At 39.1% G+C, this 26,288-nt stretch overlaps 1 protein-coding gene across 1 annotated transcript; it reads left to right on the forward strand.

Annotated features, from left to right (window-relative positions):
- Positions 1-3,492: 3,492 nt before the first annotated feature.
- Positions 3,493-26,288, forward strand: ADGRG7 (adhesion G protein-coupled receptor G7). Its single transcript, XM_017830814.1, is given in 15 exon segments — positions 3,493-3,598; positions 6,838-7,008; positions 8,504-8,635; positions 10,047-10,175; positions 12,469-12,605; positions 13,100-13,197; positions 13,500-13,618; positions 13,697-13,804; positions 15,527-15,687; positions 17,182-17,331; positions 18,541-18,653; positions 23,330-23,376; positions 23,379-23,693; positions 24,424-24,482; positions 25,609-26,288. Coding segments are annotated over 15 exon segments (2,208 nt in total). The 3' UTR covers positions 25,972-26,288.

A 26,288-nucleotide genomic window follows, 5' to 3' on the forward strand; every position in this document is an offset into this window, starting at 1 on the left:
TAGAATGAAAATAAGTTTTAAAAAGTAGTTGAAAAACATCATTATAAATACTACAGCATTAGTACTTTGCAATTTGGTTTGGAAAGAAAGCTCTCACATATAGACCACTGCCATTCACTGACAAAATATTCTGCCAGAGATGGCACCTAAGAGGTCAATGTCACAGTAAGGGCATGAAATTGGAGCAGAAATGGTTACTTCTACACACTGTAGTTACCAGCCATTGAGTCCCTGAGGGGGACAAAGAAGAAATAGAAAACAGATTGCAGTTCTATACAACTGAATAGCAATTAAGCACAAGAAATCACTCCCAGCACTCTTAAGAGTATGGGAGGGGCAGTTGCGTTCATAGTGTACAGCATTCCAGTCTGCCTCCAGCGTTATTTGCCAGTGGCAAGGTTCTCAGACACACGCTGGATTTTTATGGCTCCTGTGCATCAATCCCAGAAAGAGCAATGCCAATTTCCCGCTCTCAACAGGAATGACAGCAGGAGTGAAAGCTTGCATTGCTTTGCTGGAATTTTACTGGTTTGTGACTCTGACTCAGCCAGATGCAGTCGACACATAAAAAAAAGTCAGAGATGGTGTTTACTGCTGGCACAGCACTTTGTGCATGCCTGAAAACAACAAAAAAAAGGCAATAAGAAACATCTGGCTTTAATTAAGGCTTAAAAGAAATGGAGGAAAGCAAAAGAAGCATATCCCGTCACTCAAGAGTGGTGTGTATACACCATATACACATTTGCAAGTATTAAGGTTTCCCTTCAGTTTGATTATTCTATCATATAAACATGGTTTAATATTTTCATACATAAAAGTGTACTATCTTTCAAAATGTTTTTATTGATTCGTGTTGGTTTTGCCATCTGGTTTCTTATGCCATTTTCCCGCCTAAATTTTATATAAAACATTAATGCAAAGTTAGAAGTTCACAATCATTTTTACTCACAATCCTACTTCCCAGTTAACAAATTGTCTTCCATTTGCAAACCTGGGCTTGCAAACGAAGGTTTTGGACTTACAATATTTCATATATCTAAACACAACATGCTGGTCAAAGACATCCATGATGACAGCTATGAAAAGGAAAGAAGAAGGGATGTTGTTTCCATTGAACAGAAACAGCAATGTAAATAACCATGAGAATTAATTCCTATTTCTTTCCTATTTTGTCATTTAAAAATATCTGCAATCATCTAGCAGCATGTCTATTAGCAAACGACTCAGACCTGTGATTCAGAAGCTGGATATGCTTTTAATATACTGCAAACCTCAGACTTAGCTTAGATAAGCTTATGGATGTAACTTAACTTAGTGTCACTGAACTACTCTGTGACTCAGTTCCCCCATCCGCAAGATCCAAATTACACTTTGTTTCTGCTTTGTCTGTACTAGTTCTGCTCAGAGATGAGCATCTTCCCATGTGTCTCTTAGATTCAGTTTTACATGCTTGTCCCTTTCAACCACAGAAAAACAAACATTTAACTGTTTATGGCGAGAGGCAGTAAAGCAATTAACACGTGCAAGGGTCCTAAGCATTCTTTGTGAGCAGGACAAGGAGGAGATGTTCTCTTCAGCTGAGCATTGCTGTTTTGCACAGTTTGACAGCAGTGAGATAGCTGGGCCATACAACCATCACTTTGCTGAGTTAAAAGGCTCAAAGGGCCCCTCAGTGGCCGGGAAAAGGCTCAAATGGCCCCTTGATGGCCAGGAGACAGCTGTATCCTCCCACCCTCAGAATTCCACTCATCAGCTGGATGTCGAGGTTCCTGTGCCCTCCTTGTGCCTCTGTGCTGATCCCAGCACTGAGGATATTTTCCCTTCTCTGTTTTCCATGCTAATGAGAATAACATAGAGAAAGGAAAGATCTAGGGCAAGAGGCACACTCGTAACACAAGGGCTACCCCAGAGAGGCAGGCAGACCCACAGCTGGACAGAGCTGCACCCAGAGGGACAGCAGGCAGCCTTGTCCCACCTGGAGGTTTGTCCCAGTAGTTGCACAGCCTGTCTTTAACTAAAACCTCTGTGAGCAGACACTTAAGACATTTGGCTGTCTGAAGAAGCTTATTAACAATTTTGGAACTCCCATTTGTAAAAGTAATCTAATTATTTCAGGATTTCCTCAGTCTTCCCTATGTCCTTAGGTGCTTTCTTCAATATGGAATGTCTTGATCACTAAACATTAGATGTGTTTTTCTATTTTCTGTATCAGTTTCTTTGAATATGAACATGAGTATTATTATTAATACCTTGCAGATTGCCACCAAGAAGATTTAATGCATAACTTATCTTACTTATCTTTACTCTTGGTAAGAAGAAAAAACATCATAATAATCTGCAATGTGTTAAAGAAACAGTAGTATCTAGTAGTATTAATAGAAGTATTTGGAGTATCTAGTGTCTCGATCATTGGGCCACATCCCAAGAGACCTGAGCCTTTTTTTTTGACTGCATTTCCATACATCTTTGGCATGTCACATCAGCTTTTTGAGCCTTGTTTTTTAAACTGAGATGGAATTGCTTCAGTAATTAAAAACAGCCAAACAAACCTCCTTTCCTCACTAATGAAAACCACCATATAAAAACAAGGTACTGTCCCTACTCACACATGGGGAATTAATCCACTGATTGCTGATGACAAAAAAGACAGTGTTTATTCCAACTCATTCTTAAAATAACTCTATTTTCTTCTTCTCTTGGACTGTGATATCATCTCTTAGCTTTGAATTTGTCAGCAGGATACACACTAGTATGCAGAAAAAGATGCTGATTTTGGCAGCTCTGGTGGTATAACTTTTCTTCCCCCTTCACATTTTACTTTGCCTTTTACCCATTTTCTTTTGCTTCCCCGCTCTCTTCTGGATGAATCAGAAGACACAGATGTTATTCCCAGGTGTGCCATGCAGATTTTTTTCCCAGTTGTGCCACTGCCTTCTGAGTGACCATATATAGTGCTGGAAGTGCACAGAGGGGATGCAAAAAGGCTCTGCACTGCCTGTTCAAATTAAGTAGTATGGAAATGCCGTATACTGTCCTGAAAGTGTGTGCCAAGTGCCTGACCTGGGCCAGTCCTAATACAGACAGCATTTCCACCTCCTTTCAGCACCAAGAGGAACATTTCTGCAGAGGAGAGACCTTCCCACAGCATCCTCCCTGGTCCCTCATGGCCACCTTGCTGCAGAGCCTGGTGGTTATGGCTGTGCTAGCAAATGAACTGAGGCCAAAAGGGACTAATCCCTGTGTGCTAGCTCCAGAAACAGTGCCTGGCTCGTTTTCATCCTCTGCCAGCCAACACCCCTCCCCAGAGTATATGCAGGCCTGGTCTGAGCCAGTTCCCAGGAGGTAATACACACACATGCCAAAACTTTTTTCCTGGGTGGAATGGAAAAGGTCAAAGTTTTATCAGTAGACAAGCAGTTAATGGTTTATCCATCACAAGATTATGAATGTACAGTACCTTTTCATAGCATAGCACACAGTCTGCTCCACAACATGCCTTCTGTCCACTGGGACAGAATGTTTGTTGGAATTACCTGTTGTGTAGTGACTGTGACCCTTTGGGCACTTTGTATTTGGGAGCTCCTCAGGTTTAAAGCAGGTAAGAAACATAATTCTACCCCATTTGAACTATTTCCTTAAATATTTAAACATAATTGCTGACAAACATTATTATATCCATGTTGCATGCTTCTCAGGTGCAAACATTTTTCTTCTAACACTGATATTTAATGAGGTACCCCAAATTCTGTATGCTGTTGTAAAACAGAACAGGATGACAAGCAATCTCAGGAGTGTTTTCCTTGTAACATCTGTACACTGACCATGAATCTTCTGATATAACTTTGAGAAATGTTTTGTAATTTTCTCACTCTTCTGGTAGAAATTTGATTTATTTTTAAAAAGACAAAAATAAACTTCTATCTAGCCTAGTAATTGCATTCTAAAGTGGAAATATTTCACTTTGCATATGCTTATATGTTTGCATGCATATAAGCAAGACATGCTGTACAGTACCTGTTCATGTTTTCTTTGTAACTTGCATTACAGAAAAGTTTATTGAAAGAATATCAGAGATTTGCATATTCTATATCTGAAAATCAGGTCAATGCACCCTTGTAAAACACTTCCATGTGCAAACTTGGAGTAGAAAGCTGGTCAGTGTTTTCTCTTAGCAAAATACTCACTGTATTTCTGTGACATAAAATTTTGCATGGACCTATATTCAAAATCCATAGAAAGAATCCAATACTCCTGGCTGCTTGTCCAGCAAAGAGTCAGATATGATTTGAGACCAAGAAACCTAAAGAAAAGTTTATATGAGGATACATTAGGTTACATTGACTTTAAGAGATTTATCAGATGTTTGTAGGGATTGAACATACCCAAGCCCAAGAAGGGACACAAAAGTAAACAGCGATTATTTAACATATGTCATTAATAATCTACCTTTGCTAATATAAGTATATGCTCAGAGCTTTGTTTGACTTGGAGCCAAACACAGATGAGACTGGAGTTAACTCAGTGCAGCATGGGGATAACTCTGCTTATGCTTAACATCTACAGAACTGCAAGCAAACGAGCTGCTAGGAAATGGATTTCAACTGCAGCTACTTCAGGGCTGCAGAACACTTCCTTGCCTCTCTGATGCATTGCTTGCTGTGCATAGTGGTAGTGTTTCTTTATTCAGACTTTAACCACAAGTATTAGCATCAACAATGAACTCATGGTGACATAGTATTATGCAAAAATTGTTTAGTTTTAGTTTAGAAATATATATGGTCAAAAATCAATGGGATTCTTGAGATTAATAATGTCTGCAAAATTTAAAAGACAAAGGCAAAGATGTTCTCTGAATCTTAAAGCCAGGAGAACCCTGTGATTTTAAGCTAATGCCACAATTACTGGAGCCTGATGAGTTTTACTGTGTGTGTAGTAGATATAAATGCATTAGTCAACTCAGGAATTTATGTTCAGGAAGGACACAGATTTCTCTTTGGAAAAAAAAAAAGGCTACATGAGACCTTGAATAGTAGGCTAAGAAAAGTTACCAGGAAGCACTAAATTGAGGCACAGCTTCAACTAGGATTAACAGATCCTAGGAGTGCCACCTTGTTACAGAGGGCCTCTTTTGGGGAAGGCAAAGATAAGGCTGATGCCTTTTGCTGCCCTTTGCTGCACGGGCCTCATGGCAGCTATGTCTGCACCTCCAGGGGTAAACACAGGGCTTTTTACCCAACATCTACCTGCTTTTCTGTTCCACTTCTTTCAAAGTGTCAGCCCTGTCTTCCTTTTCACCTTTCCCTTTCCTTACACTCCTTTGAAGCCCATGACTAACAGTGCCAAAGCCAGACTCCTGCCCCCAGCCCAGCTGTGGAAGCACTGCCACCACTGCTCCCACCTGAGGCTGCCCCAGCCATCTGCTACTGCTCCTCAGCAGGCAGCCCAGGGCTCAGGTGTTTTCAGGGCAGCCTTCCTGGTTTTGGGATCCTCTGTGCCAGATTACCCAGCTGTCTCCCTGGCTGTTTTGGGAAGGTGCTCACCGAGCAAGACAGAGGCTTGGAGCTGTGCTGCAGCTTTCCCTGTATCCTGTGGGTTCCCAGGCTCCCAATCCAAAGCAGTGTCAGCCCTATGCCATATGGCCCCATGTGCCATGTGCCTGTGCCTGGCAAGTGAGACAGTGCTGCTGAGCAGTGGGGCAACACTGCCCAACCAGGCACCAGCTCCCACAGAAACAAATGTTCTCCACAGCTGCTTAGTTGGGTGACCCAGGTCTCAATTGCTGGAGGAGTTTTCTGTAAGATTTCCAGTGGAGAGCTAATGTGTTTTGAAAAGCTGGTGGCTAATACGGACATTACCTAACGACATTTAGATGTTATTCCACTATCATCACACACATCTGGCTGCAATGTAGCTGAGACAGCCTGAAACACAATTGCTACATAGCAACAACATGAGCAAAAGCTGAACAATGTGTGCCAAGGACAGAATTACCACTGTCACGTGGCACAGCCCCTATAGTTTGCAATAATCTTCCAGTTCTATGAATGACATTAAAGAGTAGGAAGTTAGGCAATCTTTTTAGTTCAGTGAGAACATTAGAAATATACAATGGCACATGTTCCTGGCAGTGATATTTACTTTTGAGTTTTCTGGCTTTACTCAGCTTGTCAGCATCTCCAAACTCAGGCATTAAAATGTCAGATCAAATGGCAGTCCTCAACTCCAGTTTTCTGCATTATTTCCAAGGCATACACTGCAGCCAGGGCACAGGTGGGCAATATCCACTGTGAACATTATTGGAAGGGACTCCAACTCCATCCTTCACTTAGAGACCAGGTGAGATTGACTGTGAGGTCTCTGGAGATACCCCAGATGTTGGATCCATCTTTCAGAGCCTGAGGTCCACCAATCCCTTCCCTACCGAAATTTCTGCTGCAGAATACCCCCTAACCATTCAAGATTTCCAGTCTCTTTTAAAAAACCTTAACATTTTCAGAGCTTGATGAACACAACAAATACCACAATATATTGAGAAATTTCTAAGATTTGCAATTTCCCTGATATTGCTTAGACTGTGCTTTTTTGTTTCCTGAAGCTGCAGCAGCGTGTGCAATGACTACTTTGAACAAAACTTACTATTTCCGCCAAAAGACGGAATAAAAATCATCGTAGGTTCTGGTGGGTGGATAGAGGCTATGGCTGAGACTGGGGTATGGCTGGAGCTTTGATGCAAAAGAACTTGAGAAACCTGAAGATCACTCCAGCAGAAAACTCATAGCGTTCAACAAGAATAAGTGCTGATCTCCGTGCATTGGACTGTGCGTTGGTACAGACCAGGAACTTGCTGGCTGAGGAGCAGGCCTGCTGGAAGCTACCTGGGAGTGATGATGGATGCCAAGTTCAGTACGAGCCAAGAGCACGTGGTTCATTGCCAAGGGAGAAGAGCAGCTATGTTATGTGGAAGCAGACAGGTTGATGGACACTGTTACTCTCCCCTTCCTGGCACTGGTGAGGCAAATAGGTGTTTCGTTTTGCCACCTGTAACACAGATTAATCAGGCTTAGGGAAGCTGGAGAAGGTCCAACAGGACGTGCTGAGGACAGTGAGGGGCCTCAGACAGGTGGCATGCAGGGAGCACTTGAGAGAGCTGGGCTTGTTCACTGTGCTGAAGAGGAGGCTGAGGGCAGAGCTAAAAGCAATCTTCAGCTGAGTGGGAGTTGCAAAGACCAATCCTTCTCAGTAACACCAAAAGGAAAGCAAGAGACAACAGTCATAAACTACAGTTTGGGATGGCTGAGACTGAGCATGAAGAGAAATGGTTTGGTTTAAAAAGATAGCGTGTTACTGCAACATGTCACTGCAACACTGCAACATGAGGATGTGAAGCCTCTGTTTGGCCTAGATGTCCTCCAGAGGTTCCTTCCACCCCACATTTTTGACACCTAGTCCTGCTAACCTCCTTCTGGCAAGCAAGGGTCAGATATGGTGCTATAAGGCAGACCTCATCTTTGCAGTGTCATGCATCCTTATTTTTCATAATAATTTCTGTAGAAGGAAAGTATCATTGTATCACGGGGAAACTGAGACCCTACAGAAAATAATACAGAAAATTATGTGAGTTAGCAAAAAAGTCTGTGCCAGAATATGGAGAACACTCCAAGCGTCTTAAGCCCCCCTCAGGACCCTGACCATAAATACGCTTCTTTGATTCAGTCCTGCTAATGGGACACAGTCAGCTGAAATGTGATCTGAATCAGCAAAAATTAGTGAAACCAAGATGTTGCAAGTTGTAAGATGAAGCAAAAATTTTCTGCCTGTGTGCTGCAATATTTTCTCCAAGTGTTTGTAGTTTTACAAGGTAAATTTGTGCTCCGTTACAGCAGTATGGTATGACTTGAGATTGTAATAGGTTGCTGTACTGGGTCAGGCCATGGGTTCAACTGAGCACATCATCCTGCCTTTAAATGTAGCCAGTGTTGTGTGCTTAGACAAGGTGTAGGGTTTGGGGTGGTCATTCTGTCCCATTCCAGCAGCCAGCAGGACAGCGACTTCCTGAACCAGAAGTCCCATCTGACCCATCATGGTTCAGAGTCACCAGACAACTGTTCCCCATCAATTGTCCAAGCCCCATTTGAAGTAACGTGTATCTTTGCCACCTGCTGTGTTCTGTGGCAGTAGGTTACCAAATCTGTTTTCTGCCTGGGTATTAAGACACTGAAAGTGAAGCTTTATAATATTTTACAAATTTTTGAGGACCAAAGCAGTGAAAATAGGAGAGATGGCAAAGAGGATGGGCTTTTAAGATTTCACTGACTTCATAAATATCACTTGTGGCAGCTCAGCAGCTTGGGTTTAGACAGGATTTACCCAACTGCTTTTATTTAATTTAGGGCAAAAGATTCAATGAGCTTCTATTGTCTCAACACTCCCTAATTTTTGAAAACTGATCCTTGTGCTAGAAATATTTCATCTGGATATAGGTTATTTTTTTCTTTCTGTGCAGTTAATTTTTGTGACGACAGTACCAGCGCAGTGAACATTTCTGAAAGCAATAGAAAACCCCTTACTTTTGAATGGATCATAGTGGGTAAGTATGGCAACTCCAAAGAAAAATGTAAACCCGATGCTGTGAATGGTATGCATTTCTTTCCTTTTGCTTCTAGTTCCTAAAAGTGAATGTAAAGGTTGTGAAAGATGTTGGATTATTAGACAAGATGCAAAGTCTGTGTTTCAAGCCAGAATTGGATAGCTTAGGCAGCAGAAACATGAACTTTTCCACATAGCTTTCTATCCCAAATGCAGAGAATTTAAGGTACACAGCCTGAGTCAGATCCATGCCTGTCTAGGGGTGGGCTTAGGGTCAGTTAGTATCTGCTCCTGACAGAGCAGATAGAGCCTTTTGATAGAAAAACAATGTGTTTGTATCCTACTACTTAGCATTAGGATTCAGGATGCTTTACATCAACTGTGGTTCCATGAACTGTCTCAGCTTTCACAGACCTTGTAGAGGAGTAAGTGTTGCATGGCTGTTCCATGTGCCCTTTGCATTTCTTTCATAACATATAAATTATGCTTTTCAAGACATGTGTCCTAGTTAGGACAGCTGAGTTCATCATGGTATGGGTGTAACCCAAAACTGTGTATTCTATAGCCTTCCATGCCATTTCCCAGAAACTGTTGTCAATAGACTATTTGCACCCTCTGCCCATAAGAGCCTGACTCCTCAGGCTATAAACTAGGTGTTAAGAGGCCTGTGAGATAGGAGGATGCTCTTACCTTTTATGGAACTCCCTGAGGGAAGAACTGACCATTCCTGCCTGAACTGGAGAATATATAAACCTGGAGTTTCAGAACTTTTCAACCACTCGTGGGATCCAGAGGAAGACTGCAGCTCATCGCTCTCAACCTCAGCTGGACTGCAATCACCGCTTCTGACCAGACTGCAACAGCTCTCCCACCAGCAGGTTTTTCCCCTCTCCCTTTACTTTGGACTCAAGCGGGGCCCAGGGAACACCACTTTGTTCATGCCCCAAGGTACTGGGTTATACATTTGGGTTTTGTGGGTTAAGACCAATTGTTTGTTTGTATGATTGTACTTACTGTATTATTTTAATAAATTGTTATTCTGACTTTATAATCTCTCCTTTGAGTTGGGTTCATTACCCCTGCTGGTTAACTCTTAAACCAGCACAACATGTTAAAATCTCTTTCTGATATTTCAGTGCTGATGCTGGTGTCTCCCATTTAAAAGGTGTTTCTGCAGCTCCAGCATAACTAAACCTGTCTTATTTCAACATAAAGAATGTCAGCCACTCTGACAAGATTGTGTATATGAATGTAAAACACATATTCTAAAGAGAACAACAACTAGTTAAATAATTGATGGTCACTTGTAACATTGAGAGATAAATTTTCACAAGCAAGCAGAAAATAACACTGGATAGGGTGTCACACCCACAGTACAGTTTTAATTCTCAATGAGGTCATGTGCATGTGCGAGTGCTTCTGTACTAAATGGATTTCTTCCTGCTTTTACAAAATTACAGGTAACGCTTCAATAGCAATCCAGATGTGCTCCAGAGAAGGGAAAACTTTAAAGCCTCATCAAATTCTGAATTGTAATGAAAATCTGGACTCCTTAGTATCCCAGGTAATATTAAATTACTATTTAAACAGTGTCTGAGATTCTGCATCATCCCAGGGGACAAAAAAGAGGGGGGTTAGGAAATTGAGGCAAGAAATATATATGTTATGTTTCTTAAGACTTAGCAGAAAGCAAAATATTGGCCAAAGCCTTTTTCAGTGGCATTCTTGGCATGCGTCTGCTTTGCAAATGGCCTGAATTTCCAATGGTGATTATTTTATTTTGCTTGGGTTTGTCTGAACACAGCATCCCATTCCATATTTCTTAACTGGCCTGCAATTTCCTCAGTCAGGTTCCCAGTTTATAGCAATTGCCTCTGAATGGAGGCGATGCTGACTCAGGATGCCAAATCTGTAAGAACGTGCAAGGAGTTTGGAGGAGACTGGCATGAGAGTGATATTGACACCAATACGTTCAGGTGGATTAAGAGTGAAGCCTTTCCATTCAGCTCTATGATCAGCTGAACACAAATAGAACATTTATGTCATTCAAGAATTCAAATTTAAAACTCTCTTGTATGAATGCCTTACATAAAATCCCTAAACCCATAAACCCCTAAGCCTCGCTCAAAGATTTAACTCTGCTACATCTGCAAAACACGGAGAGCTGAACATGACTAAGCACATCACAGTGACTGCTTCTCTTCTTCTGCTTCTGTGTTTCATTTCCTTATCACTAGTCCCAATTGGAAAAAAACCCCAAAAAACAAACCCCTTCCCCCTCAGCTACAATCCCTTTAAGTAAAAGAAGTCCCTTTCCTTGTGCATTTTTGCTTGACTACTGTACCTTCAACCCAATGCTTCACCTGCTTTGATCCTTTGCTGGGAGACCCTCAAGCTCAATATTACATTTTTTGTAGTACATAGCCTTCACTAAATGGTTCAAACTAATATATAATATTAGCAGTAGCTATTTCTAATGCCAGTAAGTTACAACATAAGGTTGTTCTTCTGCCATCGGTAATATGGGGTTTTACTGGGAGCCGTAATGTCAGGCTGCCATCTAGTGAGCTAAGGGCCGCTTGGGGAGCTAGGGAATGGGTGGAGGAGGTGTTCATGCCAGTGACCCAGAGTCAAGGTTTAAAAGGATTGATTCCTTTTAAACAGAAATATTTACTTTGAGTCAAAGGTCACGTTAAAAGTCAGAACAGTGAAAACAGGCGTTCATGATGCACTGTTTGTTTGTGATGCATATGCAGATGTTTTCAAGTCAAACAATATAATCTGCAGTAACTATAAGTGCAAATTTCCTTCCTACCCATGCAACACATTCACCTTTATTTTCAACCATTCCGAGCTTTACAAACGCATCAAAACTACATGATTGAATTAATCTTGATAGCTTCCCAACATAAACAATTCAATTAAACTATTCACTGACAGGATTAGGAAACAGATTATTTGACCTGATGATTAGCAGATTTTCTGTCTCTTTAAATCTTATTGTTACCTAGCTATACCTTCATATATCATACAGCTAATGCCTCATCTTTTTTTGTGTTTAGACTCTTGAGATGCTATAGACATTTATGCTCTATCCATTAAGTGCTAACTAACTAAAATTGGACCTAGCCAGTACTTATAGCAATTCTTATTAGTACCTCCAGCACCAGAATATTTTATTTTTTTCTACATTTATTCCAACCTGACACTATATATAATATACTGAATTTAGAATAATGTCCTCAGTGCAGGTTACAAACACTGTGTTGAGAGGCATGATTGCTCCAGATGACATTTCTCAAGTTCTTCTGATGGCTTTTCAAAAAATCCTATTCTACTTATTTAAGGAATAGTGAGAGGTGTACAGAAGTTCACAGACTCAGAATCTCAATGACCTCAAGACAAAGGAGAGGTCCTGCTGCTGTCTGCAGTTACCTCATGGCAAATTGTGGAGAATGATGGGGCCAGGCTGTTCTTCAAGGTGTGCAGTTTTAGGATGAGTGCCACAGAGACAAGTGGCAATATGGGAAATTCCAATTAGGCAAAAGAAAATCTTTCCCCTTGACACTGGTCAAACAAACACTTTTCTGAGGGAGGTTGTGGGTATTCAAAGTGAGCCCCCGAACAGACTCATCTCATCCACCCCTGCTGGGCTAGGGGACCTCCAGGGCTCCCTTCCAACACAAGCTACTCCTTGAATTAATGAAATCATTCTCTAGGAAGAATTTGTGAACACCACATACTTGACATGAACATAAACATTTCAGACGACCAATTACTTGTATGTTTTTATTTTGTGTGAGAATGTTGTAAAAGCGGTGACTCTTGTTCCTTTTCCCATTTTCTTTCTGTTGAATGGCATTTTCCTCACAGGAAATACAGGCCCCAGCAAGGTTTCAGCTATTGCAAGTAACACTCAAATCCTCACCTCCATGCCAGACCGACTGACCACAAAAAACTTCACTGCTGCTGCAAACGTCGCAGTGCAGATTATGGAAAAGCTAAATGTTTCAGAAGACTTTCTGGTGAAACTTCTTAGGACTAATATAAGACTTGTGTGGCTTTTTGGCTTACTATTGGGATATCAATTCTGTATCCCCACCAGCAGAAAAGACACCGTCCTTCCTCTCAACTACACCTAACACGACAAACAAATGCATTTTTTTTGCTATTTAACAAAGTTATTTAAGTGGTCTTGAGTGCATACTTGTGGAACTGGGTCAGTTCTCAGGGCTGAGTGTAAATTTTGCATATATTTGAAATTGTAATATGAGCATCATTTGATGTTTAAGCTAATAATTTAATCCTAACTATCTAAATTAATAAAAGTGTGGCATTTATGAATCCATTGGCACAAAGCCTGTGTTCTCTTAAATGGCTTCCTGTACTTTTTTACTCTACTGTGTGTATTTTTAGCAATGCTTGTTAACTGTTCTTACCTTGCCCCTCCACTGTGTAGCACATGGGGTGATTTATTTCAATTGCATTTGAATATTGCCTTTTTTTCTGCTTGTCTCTGGCATCTGTGGCAGTAACGGCTATGGTGAGTCAACTCTTGGATGCCAATGAAACAGAATTCATCCACAGTAATCTTGTCAATGTTACATCAAGGTAACTTTAGCTCTTGCTACTTCCTTTAGATGTAGTCGACTGCATTTTCCCTTCTGTTTCAGGATGAAAGTGGTTCATGAACAAGACAAAATATTTTTAGCATTCAACTCCAATATGCAATTTCCAATTTACACCAATATAAACATTGCTGGATTCTTCCGCTTTGGAGAAAGCATGGGGATAGGAAATGAGGAGCACTTCCCACTGGAGAACCAAATCAGAGAGGAAGCTCAGAAACTGAACCTGGAGCTGTACATTAACAAAAAATGGTAGCTTTTATCCCACTCATTTTTTTGATGCAGCCTCACAAAAACAGTGGAGGAATTTTCTTTGACTGGCAACATCTCACAGCCCAATGTTGCGATCCGGTCTGCTCCACTGAAATTAAGCTCCTCTATGATTCTGTTTTTGGCACAGAGAAGTAAGTCCTTTGTTGGATTTACCTGGACACAGCAGTTTGAAACATAAATCCTAATGCATATACTGCTGATTGTTGCAGATACAGCACTGGGAAAGTGCCAGTCAACAAAACTAGAAATACAGGAAAATGTTCCTGGGCTTCTTAGTGACCTCAGTAATGAAGTTCAGATACTGTTCAACGTTTTAAGTATCAGAAAATTCTTTCTCCTTTTGAAAATTGTACCTGGGAAATTTTTGAATGAATATTCACTAAAAATCTCCTTTGGGGAGAAACCCCTCAGCCAATATAAGCAATTACAAGTTGGTTTTTATGCCTGCTACTGCCATATGGTGGTACAAGAAATGCACATGTCAAATGAGCTGGATAATTTTATTTATAGATGAATGCATACATACACATAATGACCAGAATACTTTCAGTGTTTGGGACTTTTTCATTTGTTTTGTTTTCTAAAATTGAGAGTGTAATGAATCTTTGACCATACCTCTACAAACATCAAGAACTAATACACACTTACTTTGCCTGAAATCAGAAGACATCAACCATTTCAACTAAAATTACTACTACTGTCAGGTGTCAGCCAGGACATACACATCCTGATACCTGCAAATTGGATTAGCCATTAATGGCACAGGCACCTGGGATATTTCCAGATGTCCACTACTTACTATTTGCAGTGCTCAGAGGATAAATTGGTGTTGACTAGGAAGGAAAAAAAAAAAAAGTTATAGTTCCTCTGCTTCATTTGCTTCAGAAGCTGGGGGGTGTGAGGCAGCTGAGCTTCAAACGTGCATTTCTATGACATCACAAGAGTTTCAGATTGGGCACCTGAAACCAGCAGACTTGTCCTCAGTCTCTCAGTGAAGTGTCAGCAACACTGAGACATCACAGCACAAGAGTATAATGAAGGCAAAGTTAATGGAGCACTTAGACATCACAATGCTGAATATCATTTGAATACAAGCCTGCAGAGAAATTAATAATTCAGTCCTCTCACTAGGGTTAGAAAAGACTTGAAGAGATAAATCAGGTAGCCTCACACTCCCAGCATTGACAATAAAAAAATCACTGAATAGCTCATTATCTGGTCACTGTACATTCTGTTCACTGTTTCAGACAACAATCCTGTGGAAAAACATTGTGATCATGTAATTAAAGCCTTTATCATAATACCAGTATACCATAACACTTCCCTCAAGACAGCTAAATTGAAAGCACAGCTTGTCTTAAAACCCCCCCAACAGATTCCTTCAATATTAAGTGTATCTTTTTGTAGATATAAAGCTACATTAGTCTCACTTGATGATCAGATCAGAGAGAGATCAAATCAGTCTCTCTTGATCTTAATTCAAGTATAAAATCAATAACAAAATCCATTATATATCACTTAAGCAACAATTAAGGCTAGTGATTTAGGTCACTTAGGTGAACTCCAATTTGCTAGAAGTGTGCAAAAGAAACAGAGTCCAAAAGTTGGATCTGAAGGCAAAAGTCCAGCCAGCCTCTAACTTCCTCTAACTTATCCTCTAACTTCCCACTAACTGTAAACGTCCCTGGTGTGACTGTTTCTCATTTAGTGTTATTAAAAGCCTTGCCATTTTAAGTGTGTGTATATATCAGGATTTAGGATATTATTTTCCTAACTTACCAGTATTTTTCTCCAGAAATGATATTAAGAGAAGGGTTTTTATTATTTTCACACTCCACCTCAGCAAAAATTGAAGATGTCTCTTGAGGTTCATGGGAAAGCAGTTCTTCTGCGCTACTCATATGAATTTTAATTAAACATATAAACAAAAAATTCCTGTAAATTCTGAATGTGTGAAACAGCATAGTGTGGGCTTCTTTGAAAGCACCAGCTTCTCTGACATATGCTATCTGTACTGCCTTTCTCTTTGCCTTGCGAAGGTTCATCAGACAACGGAAGTGTTGGATTTGTCCTGTATCAAAACTACAAACTCATCCAGTCAAGGATTTATCAGAGTTGCAATAGTTTGTCTAAACGAATCATCTCTGGCAACACTGATGGTGAAAGAGTGAGCAGTGTTGGAATAGCCTTCCGTCCCAAGGTAAGCCTCTGCACAAAATGCCATGTTCATTTTGAACCAGTCCTACTACGTGTCTTCAGGACTTATGGAAAGACACTCCAGCAAGCAGAGTTTTTTTTTGTTTTGTTTTGTTTTTTTTTTGGCACAGTGCCCTGTGGCAATAAGCAATTGACAGAGTTTGTGGGATGTATAGGTGACAGAAATGAAGGGTGTTTAGAAAATGTGGCATAAAAAACATTTTTCAACTTCTTTATTTAACAGCTGATATTGCCAACTCAGTACTGTCAACCTAGGAGATTTGTACCCAAAATACTATTCCACAAAAAGTTACAGGTATACCAGAGTAGATTTGTCCTAGGGTACATTAGTCTTATATCAAGAATGAAAAAAACCAGGTCCCTGGAGGACAGTTTTTTCCTCCAGGAGACTACCAAAACTTTGGAAAACAAGAAAATTCAACAAAACTGGCATGGCCCAATATACGTACCAATGTGGGGGGTGTTCATCCTTCATACTATCTTTTAACTCTGGCTTCCAGTTAAAACCATTGTGTGCTTTTTTTTGACTTCGTCCACCAGGGACTGTTTCCAGATGTTACTGCTTTCTTGCAGGAAATGCTCTATGTGACTGTCCATTTGCCAAAAAACCCGAATTTTTAGATGATATGTATTCATGTTTGGCATGGTTTCTCCAGAAAACAGTAGTTGGCCTCTTCTTACAATATTTAACAAAGCTTTTAAGCTCAAGTGCATCCATATTACAGATCATAATCATCACCATGTGTTAAGTATGGATATATATAGTTACATACAGCTAAGTACAGATATGTATAGGCACATGGGAGATGTGTCATTTCTAAGGAAATTACTGAAACAAACTTATAATTGATTTTTTCACTCCTACGATTATTCCTCATTTTTAATTGAGCTGCCTAATACTGTGAAGAGTTGTGTTCGCTTCTTATTTGCACTTCAAGCTGCTTGTTGCTCATTAAAATGCAGTTCTAATTGCAGTATCCTGAAGAAGTATGTTGTCCAAAAGTGACTGCATGCTGTTTGATGTATGATTGCATGAGTGCCACTGTGATGCAGGAGGGGAGGGGACGGTTCACAGCATTTATCACTGTTTGCTTCCTGTTACAGTGTGGATTCAGCATTACATCAGTCATGTAATGCTACTGATTTCTGAAAGCTGTTGTTTGACTTAGGCAGAATTCAATTGGCAGTTGTTTAATGCTCAGTCAATGGGAATCTGAATCCGAGTTACCTGAATAATTCACAGAAATGGGTGACTTCATTGGCAATTTTAGCTGAGAAAGGCACATAAAGTAAGCTCAAAATGCAAAATTATGCTGTTATTGATATCTTTCATAAGGTTTACTGGAAACACATGCATCTCTTAGTAGCTGTCAGCTCCCCTTTTAAAATCAAATCATTGTCAGTACCCGCTCTTTGCTAGTGCCTATCTCTTTATGTTTCTGTAGCCATTTTATCTCCTTGCAATCCCAATCCATAGTACAACACATCTGAACTGCAGCTGCGTGATCATGCCCGTGTCTTTTGGGACTACTCTGTCAGTGACTGGAGCACTGCTGGCTGTGCAAAAGGAAGAGACCAGTTCTTGAGATGCAGGTGTAATCACACGACTAATTTTGCTGTCCTGATGGTAGTACATTGTAGTTTTTTTAATGGGAAGAGTCTCTTTTGGTTTTTCTTTCATTTGTTTAGTTGTTTTTAACTATAAGACCAGCATGTTGATATACAGGGGGATAGACACGCTGGGCTAGAAGGCACAGGAATTTAAGATGTCCCCATGTACTTGCTTCTGACCTGTGGCAGATCTGCAAATTGTGACATGCGAGCTGTGCCCAAGCTACTGGAGAGCCAAATGTATTGGCAAGTCCTGGCTCTGCACCCCTATTGTTGCAGCTGATTGTTAAGTGAGGGTATATCTAAAGTCTAAGGTGGCCCCAGAAAAAAGTATAGTAGCCTGGAATCTGGGCCAGCTGTGGCACCGCCTTGTGCTGGGTAAATAACTCAAAGGATTTAGCATTACCTACTTCCTTTGCTTATATGCTTATAAAAAGCAATTGCTCTGTAAATATTAAGCCTGCTATCATAAAGTTTTATACACTTCTCTCTTGTACTAACAAGACTATTTGGGAATGACTGTCTGTCTCTGACGTTTGTTATCCTTTCAGTATTTATTTCAGCTTTTCTAAACAAAACACACCCCGGATAAAATCAGATATCTGTGGTCACTAACTTCAGCAGGGCCAGGATTTCAGAGTTTCTTTTTACTCTGTCTTCATAAAATATGATTTCCATATTTGTACTATTTACTTATTTCTGTATTTCCCTTTATCTTATGCATGTCCTTATGGCACAAAGTGACTTCATTCTAGAGAAGATTGTCATCTGTTTATGTAAATGCAACAGTATATTCTGTTCCACTGAATACATTTACATTTACTTGGTGCTTTATTGTCAATATACAAAGACTGGTTTCAATTAATAATTATTTGTAACATCTTACCTTAGACCGAGAAGCCAAAATTCAGAATGTTCACCAGTATGAAAAGTTAAAGGTGTTTCTTCCAGTTTGTGTCACCTTGCATTTTTCTATGAATAATTTAATCTGCTATTTTGCTAAATATTTGATTTACACTGTTAAAACTCTTTTTGGCTTTCTTCAAAAGCTTCTCTTGTTTCGAAGTCCAGAACAATTTTGTGTGATCTGAAAATTTTGGCAGTGGCTAGCAACAGACCTAACTTTACTAAACCATTTTTGGTTTTATGTGCAACTAGAAACACAAACTTCAGAAAGAAATGTACCTCTTCTCATCTGACATAACTGATACAATTTGTTTTCTAGGCCTTTCAGATCAAATATAAATACGCAAAGCCTTTGGAGTATATTTCTTATATTGGTCTTGATTTGTCCATGGCTGGCCTGACTGCTACCATTTCGTTTCAAATATTCACTAGGTAAGAGGGAAGATGTAAAACTGCAAGTATTTTACACTGTTACAATGCATTGCTCTGTATATAGTTTGTGGATACACTTGGAGCTTTTCAGTTCACTATCTCACTCAATACTATGCTTTAAAAATGTGTAACAGCATTCCACCACCAGCTTGACCCCCCTTGTACCCTTGTATTACAATTTCTAAACAATTATCTTTCTTCAAGCCAGTAACTGCTTGTGCTACTGTTTAATTGTGAGTGACTTAATACAAATACGATTGCAACAAATTTCCTTAATGGATGTGCCTGTGATTAATGGTGTCATGTGATTCCCCTTTGAACAAGGAGCAAAGTCACACCAACAGAGCTGTAGTTATTAGAGATGAATGCATGTTTTTCATCCTGTTTGTACTAATGTAGATTTGAGCAATTCCATCAAGGTCAATGTTTTAAGACTGTAGGAACTTCCAGACTCTGCCTCTTAAATGCACTTGTTTTTAATAATATATATTTATATACATTATATACAGTTATTTAACTATAATCTTAATTATATATAATTATATAATATATAATTATAATTATACATATATTATATAATATATGTATAATTATAATTATATATTATATAATTATATATAATTAAGATTATAGTTAAATAACTGTATATAATGTATATAAATATATATTATTAAAAACAAGTGCATTTAAGAGGCAGAGTCTGGAAGTTCCTACAGTCTTAAAACATTGACCTTGATGGAATTGCTCAAATCTACATTAGTACAAACAGGATGAAAAACATGCATTCATCTCTAATAACTACAGCTCTGTTGGTGTGACTTTGCTCCTTGTTCAAAGGGGAATCACATGACACCATTAATCACAGGCACATCCATTAAGGAAATTTGTTGCAATCGTATTTGTATTAAGTCACTCACAATTAAACAGTAGCACAAGCAGTTACTGGCTTGAAGAAAGATAATTGTTTAGAAATTGTAATACAAGGGTACAAGGGGGGTCAAGCTGGTGGTGGAATGCTGTTACACATTTTTAAAGCATAGTATTGAGTGAGATAGTGAACTGAAAAGCTCCAAGTGTATCCACAAACTATATACAGAGCAATGCATTGTAACAGTGTAAAATACTTGCAGTTTTACATCTTCCCTCTTACCTAGTGAATATTTGAAACGAAATGGTAGCAATCAGGCCAGTCATGAGCAAATCAAGACCAATATAAGAAATATACTCCAAAGGCTTTGCGTATTTATATTTGATCTGAAAGGCCTAGAAAACAAATTGTATCAGTTATGTCAGATGAGAAGAGGTACATTTCTTTCTGAAGTTTGTGTTTCTAGTTGCACATAAAACCAAAAATGGTTTAGTAAAGTTAGGTCTGTTGCTAGCCACTGCCAAAATTTTCAGATCACACAAAATTGTTCTGGACTTCGAAACAAGAGAAGCTTTTGAAGAAAGCCAAAAAGAGTTTTAACAGTGTAAATCAAATATTTAGCAAAATAGCAGATTAAATTATTCATAGAAAAATGCAAGGTGACACAAACTGGAAGAAACACCTTTAACTTTTCATACTGGTGAACATTCTGAATTTTGGCTTCTCGGTCTAAGGTAAGATGTTACAAATAATTATTAATTGAAACCAGTCTTTGTATATTGACAATAAAGCACCAAGTAAATGTAAATGTATTCAGTGGAACAGAATATACTGTTGCATTTACATAAACAGATGACAATCTTCTCTAGAATGAAGTCACTTTGTGCCATAAGGACATGCATAAGATAAAGGGAAATACAGAAATAAGTAAATAGTACAAATATGGAAATCATATTTTATGAAGACAGAGTAAAAAGAAACTCTGAAATCCTGGCCCTGCTGAAGTTAGTGACCACAGATATCTGATTTTATCCGGGGTGTGTTTTGTTTAGAAAAGCTGAAATAAATACTGAAAGGATAACAAACGTCAGAGACAGACAGTCATTCCCAAATAGTCTTGTTAGTACAAGAGAGAAGTGTATAAAACTTTATGATAGCAGGCTTAATATTTACAGAGCAATTGCTTTTTATAAGCATATAAGCAAAGGAAGTAGGTAATGCTAAATCCTTTGAGTTATTTACCCAGCACAAGGCGGTGCCACAGCTGGCCCAGATTCCAGGCTACTATACTTTTTTCTGGGGCCACCTTAGACTTTAGATATACCCTCACTTAACAATCAGCTGCAACAATAGGGGTGCAGAGCCAGGACTTGCCAATACATTTGGCTCTCCAGTAGCTTGGGCACAGCTCGCATGTCACAATTTGCAGATCTGCCACAGGTCAGAAGCAAGTACACGGGGACATCTTAAAATTCCTGTGCCTTCTAGCCCAGCGTGTCTATCCCCCTGTATATCAACATGCTGGTCTTATAGTTAAAAACAACTAAACAAATGAAAGAAAAACCAAAAGAGACTCTTCCCATTAAAAAAACTACAATGTACTACCATCAGGACAGCAAAATTAGTCGTGTGATTACACCTGCATCTCAAGAACTGGTCTCTTCCTTTTGCACAGCCAGCAGTGCTCCAGTCACTGACAGAGTAGTCCCAAAAGACACGGGCATGATCACGCAGCTGCAGTTCAGATGTGTTGTACTATGGATTGGGATTGCAAGGAGATAAAATGGCTACAGAAACATAAAGAGATAGGCACTAGCAAAGAGCGGGTACTGACAATGATTTGATTTTAAAAGGGGAGCTGACAGCTACTAAGAGATGCATGTGTTTCCAGTAAACCTTATGAAAGATATCAATAACAGCATAATTTTGCATTTTGAGCTTACTTTATGTGCCTTTCTCAGCTAAAATTGCCAATGAAGTCACCCATTTCTGTGAATTATTCAGGTAACTCGGATTCAGATTCCCATTGACTGAGCATTAAACAACTGCCAATTGAATTCTGCCTAAGTCAAACAACAGCTTTCAGAAATCAGTAGCATTACATGACTGATGTAATGCTGAATCCACACTGTAACAGGAAGCAAACAGTGATAAATGCTGTGAACCGTCCCCTCCCCTCCTGCATCACAGTGGCACTCATGCAATCATACATCAAACAGCATGCAGTCACTTTTGGACAACATACTTCTTCAGGATACTGCAATTAGAACTGCATTTTAATGAGCAACAAGCAGCTTGAAGTGCAAATAAGAAGTGAACACAACTCTTCACAGTATTAGGCAGCTCAATTAAAAATGAGGAATAATCGTAGGAGTGAAAAAATCAATTATAAGTTTGTTTCAGTAATTTCCTTAGAAATGACACATCTCCCATGTGCCTATACATATCTGTACTTAGCTGTATGTAACTATATATACCCATACTTAACACATGGTGATGATTATGATCTGTAATATGGATGCACTTGAACTTAAAAGCTTTGTTAAATATTGTAAGAAGAGGCCAACTACTGTTTTCTGGAGAAACCATGCCAAACATGAATACATATCATCTAAAAATTCGGGTTTTTTGGCAAATGGACAGTCACATAGAGCATTTCCTGCAAGAAAGCAGTAACATCTGGAAACAGTCCCTGGTGGACGAAGTCAAAAAAAAGCACACAATGGTTTTAACTGGAAGCCAGAGTTAAAAGATAGTATGAAGGATGAACACCCCCCACATTGGTACGTATATTGGGCCATGCCAGTTTTGTTGAATTTTCTTGTTTTCCAAAGTTTTGGTAGTCTCCTGGAGGAAAAAACTGTCCTCCAGGGACCTGGTTTTTTTCATTCTTGATATAAGACTAATGTACCCTAGGACAAATCTACTCTGGTATACCTGTAACTTTTTGTGGAATAGTATTTTGGGTACAAATCTCCTAGGTTGACAGTACTGAGTTGGCAATATCAGCTGTTAAATAAAGAAGTTGAAAAATGTTTTTTATGCCACATTTTCTAAACACCCTTCATTTCTGTCACCTATACATCCCACAAACTCTGTCAATTGCTTATTGCCACAGGGCACTGTGCCAAAAAAAAAACAAANTATATTATATAATATATGTATAATTATAATTATATATTATATAATTATATATAATTAAGATTATAGTTAAATAACTGTATATAATGTATATAAATGTATAATATACATATTACATGGAGGTGGTAGAGTCACTGTCCCTGGAGGTGTTCAGGTAAGATTGGATGTGGCACTCAGTGCCATGGTCTAGTTGACGTGGTGATGTTGGGTCATAGGTTGGACTCGATGATGTCAGAGGTCTTTTCCAACATAATTGATTCTGTGATAAGAAGTTTGGAAGTAGAGTTTTATTATTCTCTTTGCACTTTGGAGAACGTTTGGGAAATATGTGTTTTATGCTACTTCACTTCTTAACACTGAAGAAAAGGATTCCAAAAAGAGCAGAGTGGAAAAAGGAAAATGCATCCCAAACTGCTTTTAGACAAGGCCCAGTCCTAAAAGTTGCTGGGTATTCTCTGTTCTAGTTGAAATCCGATAAAACTGATGGATTTGGCAAGTTGGCTAAAAGTAATGATGATACAGTTTTGAAAAAAAGTTATTGTTTTGGTTTCTATGTTAAAGGCTGTACTCTCTAGCTTGCTTTTAGTATAAATAGACATGAGGAAATATTTTACAATTTTTCTTATTTTGCTCTACTTTTTTCTCCTAAACATATTCCTACCAATAGGAAAACTCGAAAGTCATCTGTAACATGAATGTTAGCGAGTCTCTGCTTTTAATGCTCATTTTTAACATAATCTTCATCTCTGGAACTGAAAACCATAATGCCAGGAATCACAGCAGTGATACTACCAGCTACCACCAGCAATACCTTCCTTGTGATAACACCAGTAACACCTTACTCACTTCTGACACGGCAGATCGTCCCACAGACTCCTGGTGTACAGCTGTGGCTGTCCTACTGTGCTATTTTTTCTTGGCAACATTTACGTTGACAGCACTCAATTCTGCACAATTGTACTTATTGTTGCTTAGAGCCACGAAGCCGCTGCCTGGACATTTCTTTGTAACCATGTCAGTAATTGGATGGGGTAAGATTTAAAGTTGTATATATTGCAACTTTTACGGTACAGAGTGCAGTCAGGGAAAGTTGTAAAGATAGGGGATCAGCAGAGGGCAACTAGAATCAGTGTCTCTCTCTGGTTTAGTGCCATGTGATTTAATAATCTTCTGTTAGTGCTCACACTACTGGTATAAACTGAGCTTTTTTTCATTGTCTTGATACAGTACTGAAACCAATAGCTTGGTCACTGGCACAGCAGCACAGGTCTGCTGTGTGCAGGAGAAATTTTCACAGTAATCAAGGCATTAAACAATCCATTTCTGCCAACTAAGTAAAAAAATCTTTCAAATAAGGTGATTGCATATATTGACTAAACCCCTTAATTTAGATATCTCTGAGGTTCCTTGTGACTTCAGCCAGAGCCTTGAATACATCCAAAAGCAAGGAGTGACTGTCGTTATTTGTTGCCTATTATTTATTAATGACCAAACAACACATTCTAAAGTCAGTACAGCAGTTAGTAGCAACACTGCAAGCTGAAAGGGAACTACTTGGAGAACTGAAGAATGCAGACAGATGCCCACATTGAAAAGTGAAAATCTCAGCTTCCTTCAAGAAACTCTTGTAAGGAACAAGTGCACAGGAACATCTGCCTTTTCCATGCTGTGTATTCAGCTTGTGTGGTGTGTTGTTCCTGATGGCTCCCACCAAGCAGTTTTCAACCCTCATTGTTTCATTATTATGTTTTGCATTTACAGAGGCAATTCCTCTAAAACATTTAGAATTTGGACTATATGTACAAGCTGGAAAATGTCCAGTGATGAAAGTTGCCTGACTACGTGTCACTGTGCTCCAGGTATATTTGCATGACAGCACAGCATTAGGTTCTTCACTGTGTCTTGTGACTAGTTAGTTACACATGTCCAAACAGGGTGATTCTGACTCACTGCTTTGTGTATTTGCTTTGAGAGCACAGTAAATGCTTGGCAGTCTGGAAGTTCTCTGTTAGGGCTGAAGAAGGAACAGACTTTAAGAAGCATGTTTATTACCCAGATAAAAACTTGTGAATGCGGTTCCTTGCCATGAGATGTGCTGCCCAGTGAACAGGCAGGCAGGAGATGAGGAAGACAAGAAGTGAAGCAAAGGCATTGAGGAGGCAAACCTGCATAGCCATGCTTCTTGGAGGGCAAAAGTTATGCTCTGCACCAAATGTAATGGTGCTTGGTGCAATGACAGTAAACCCCAATTTAAATCCATAAAAGTGAGAGCAGAGCTGGGTCCAGCCAAATGAGAATTATGACTTTCCCAGCACAGCTGAACACCAGGCCAGTTCTCTAGCACCTTGAAGAAGATTTACTTGCTCTGTTTTACATCAACACTCCATGTATTGTCACAGGCTGTATGCCACAAACTCCACAGTGAACACTGTATTATTTAAAAGGGGACTGCTTTAATTTTTATAAGTTCCATGGAACTGATCTGTTCAACAAAACTTAGTACCATTTCTTCTTTCCTTTATGTACAATTTTTGTGATTGGAGCAAATGAAATACCTTATCTCTGAGTCTCTTCAGGCTTGAGAGAAACTAGATATTCAAACTTCACTGGCAGCTTATTCTTATATTGAAAATTATGCACATTTAGAATGAAGTTACAGGCATTATAAAAAACTTATAATACCTAAAATGCTAATTTTTAATGCTTCTTGTTGCCTTGGTAAACCTCACTTTTTTTTTTGTTAAAAAAAGATACAACCAAGCTGCATACTCCAAGCCCAAATTAGTCTGATAAATTTGGTTACATTTATTTTTCTGGATTTCTTTTCTGGATGATACATCAGACAAATACAGAGAAGTGTATACTCTCAACTCACCTGAAAAACATACCTTTGCAATACAGCTCTGAATAAATACATAGTTTAAAGCTCAAAAAGATATTAAGTAGTATAGAGAAAGATTTAATAACTTGTGTGTGTGTGTTTGTAGGAATAAAAAGGATTCACTAATGAAAAATATGATTAGCACTATCTCTACATTTGTAGTGCTCAGAATCACCTGGACGATAGGCTACCTCATTTTAATGAGTCACGAAAAAACAAGTCTTGTTTTCAGCTGTCTGTTTTGCATTTTGAATGCTACCCAGGTAAAGTATTTAGCAATTCTGAGACTAATAATTGAGATAAAAAACCAAATCAGATTTATTTGTTCTATAGCTTGGTATAGCAGGGGAACTTGTTGGAAAGCAGTTACAGGGATTCAGAACTTCTGTTCAGAAAGGGATGCTATCCTTCTGGTCTGTCACATATAAAACTCTTCCCACTGTACAAATCAATGTGGGATTTTATTTCAAGGACAGCACTGAAAAGACCGTCCTGTCTGAGTGGTTTTTCTTACACCAAATCATATATAAAATAATTTTCAGAGAGAATATCAGGAAAAAAAACCCTTCTGCATTAGTTGTTGGAAAGTAACCAACGGGGAAGTAACCAGAGCTTCATGGCTTGAGACCTTTCAGAATGATGCTGGATAAAAGCCTACAGGAAAGTGATTGCATCTTCTTTCCCCGCACAGCCCTGATGGGTTCTTGCATTTATATTCATATAAATATGCCCCTCCATATAAGGC

Source organism: Lepidothrix coronata, unplaced genomic scaffold (genome assembly GCF_001604755.1).
Source record: "Lepidothrix coronata isolate B3197 unplaced genomic scaffold, Lepidothrix_coronata-1.0 Scaffold184, whole genome shotgun sequence".
NCBI lineage: Eukaryota > Metazoa > Chordata > Aves > Passeriformes > Pipridae > Lepidothrix > Lepidothrix coronata.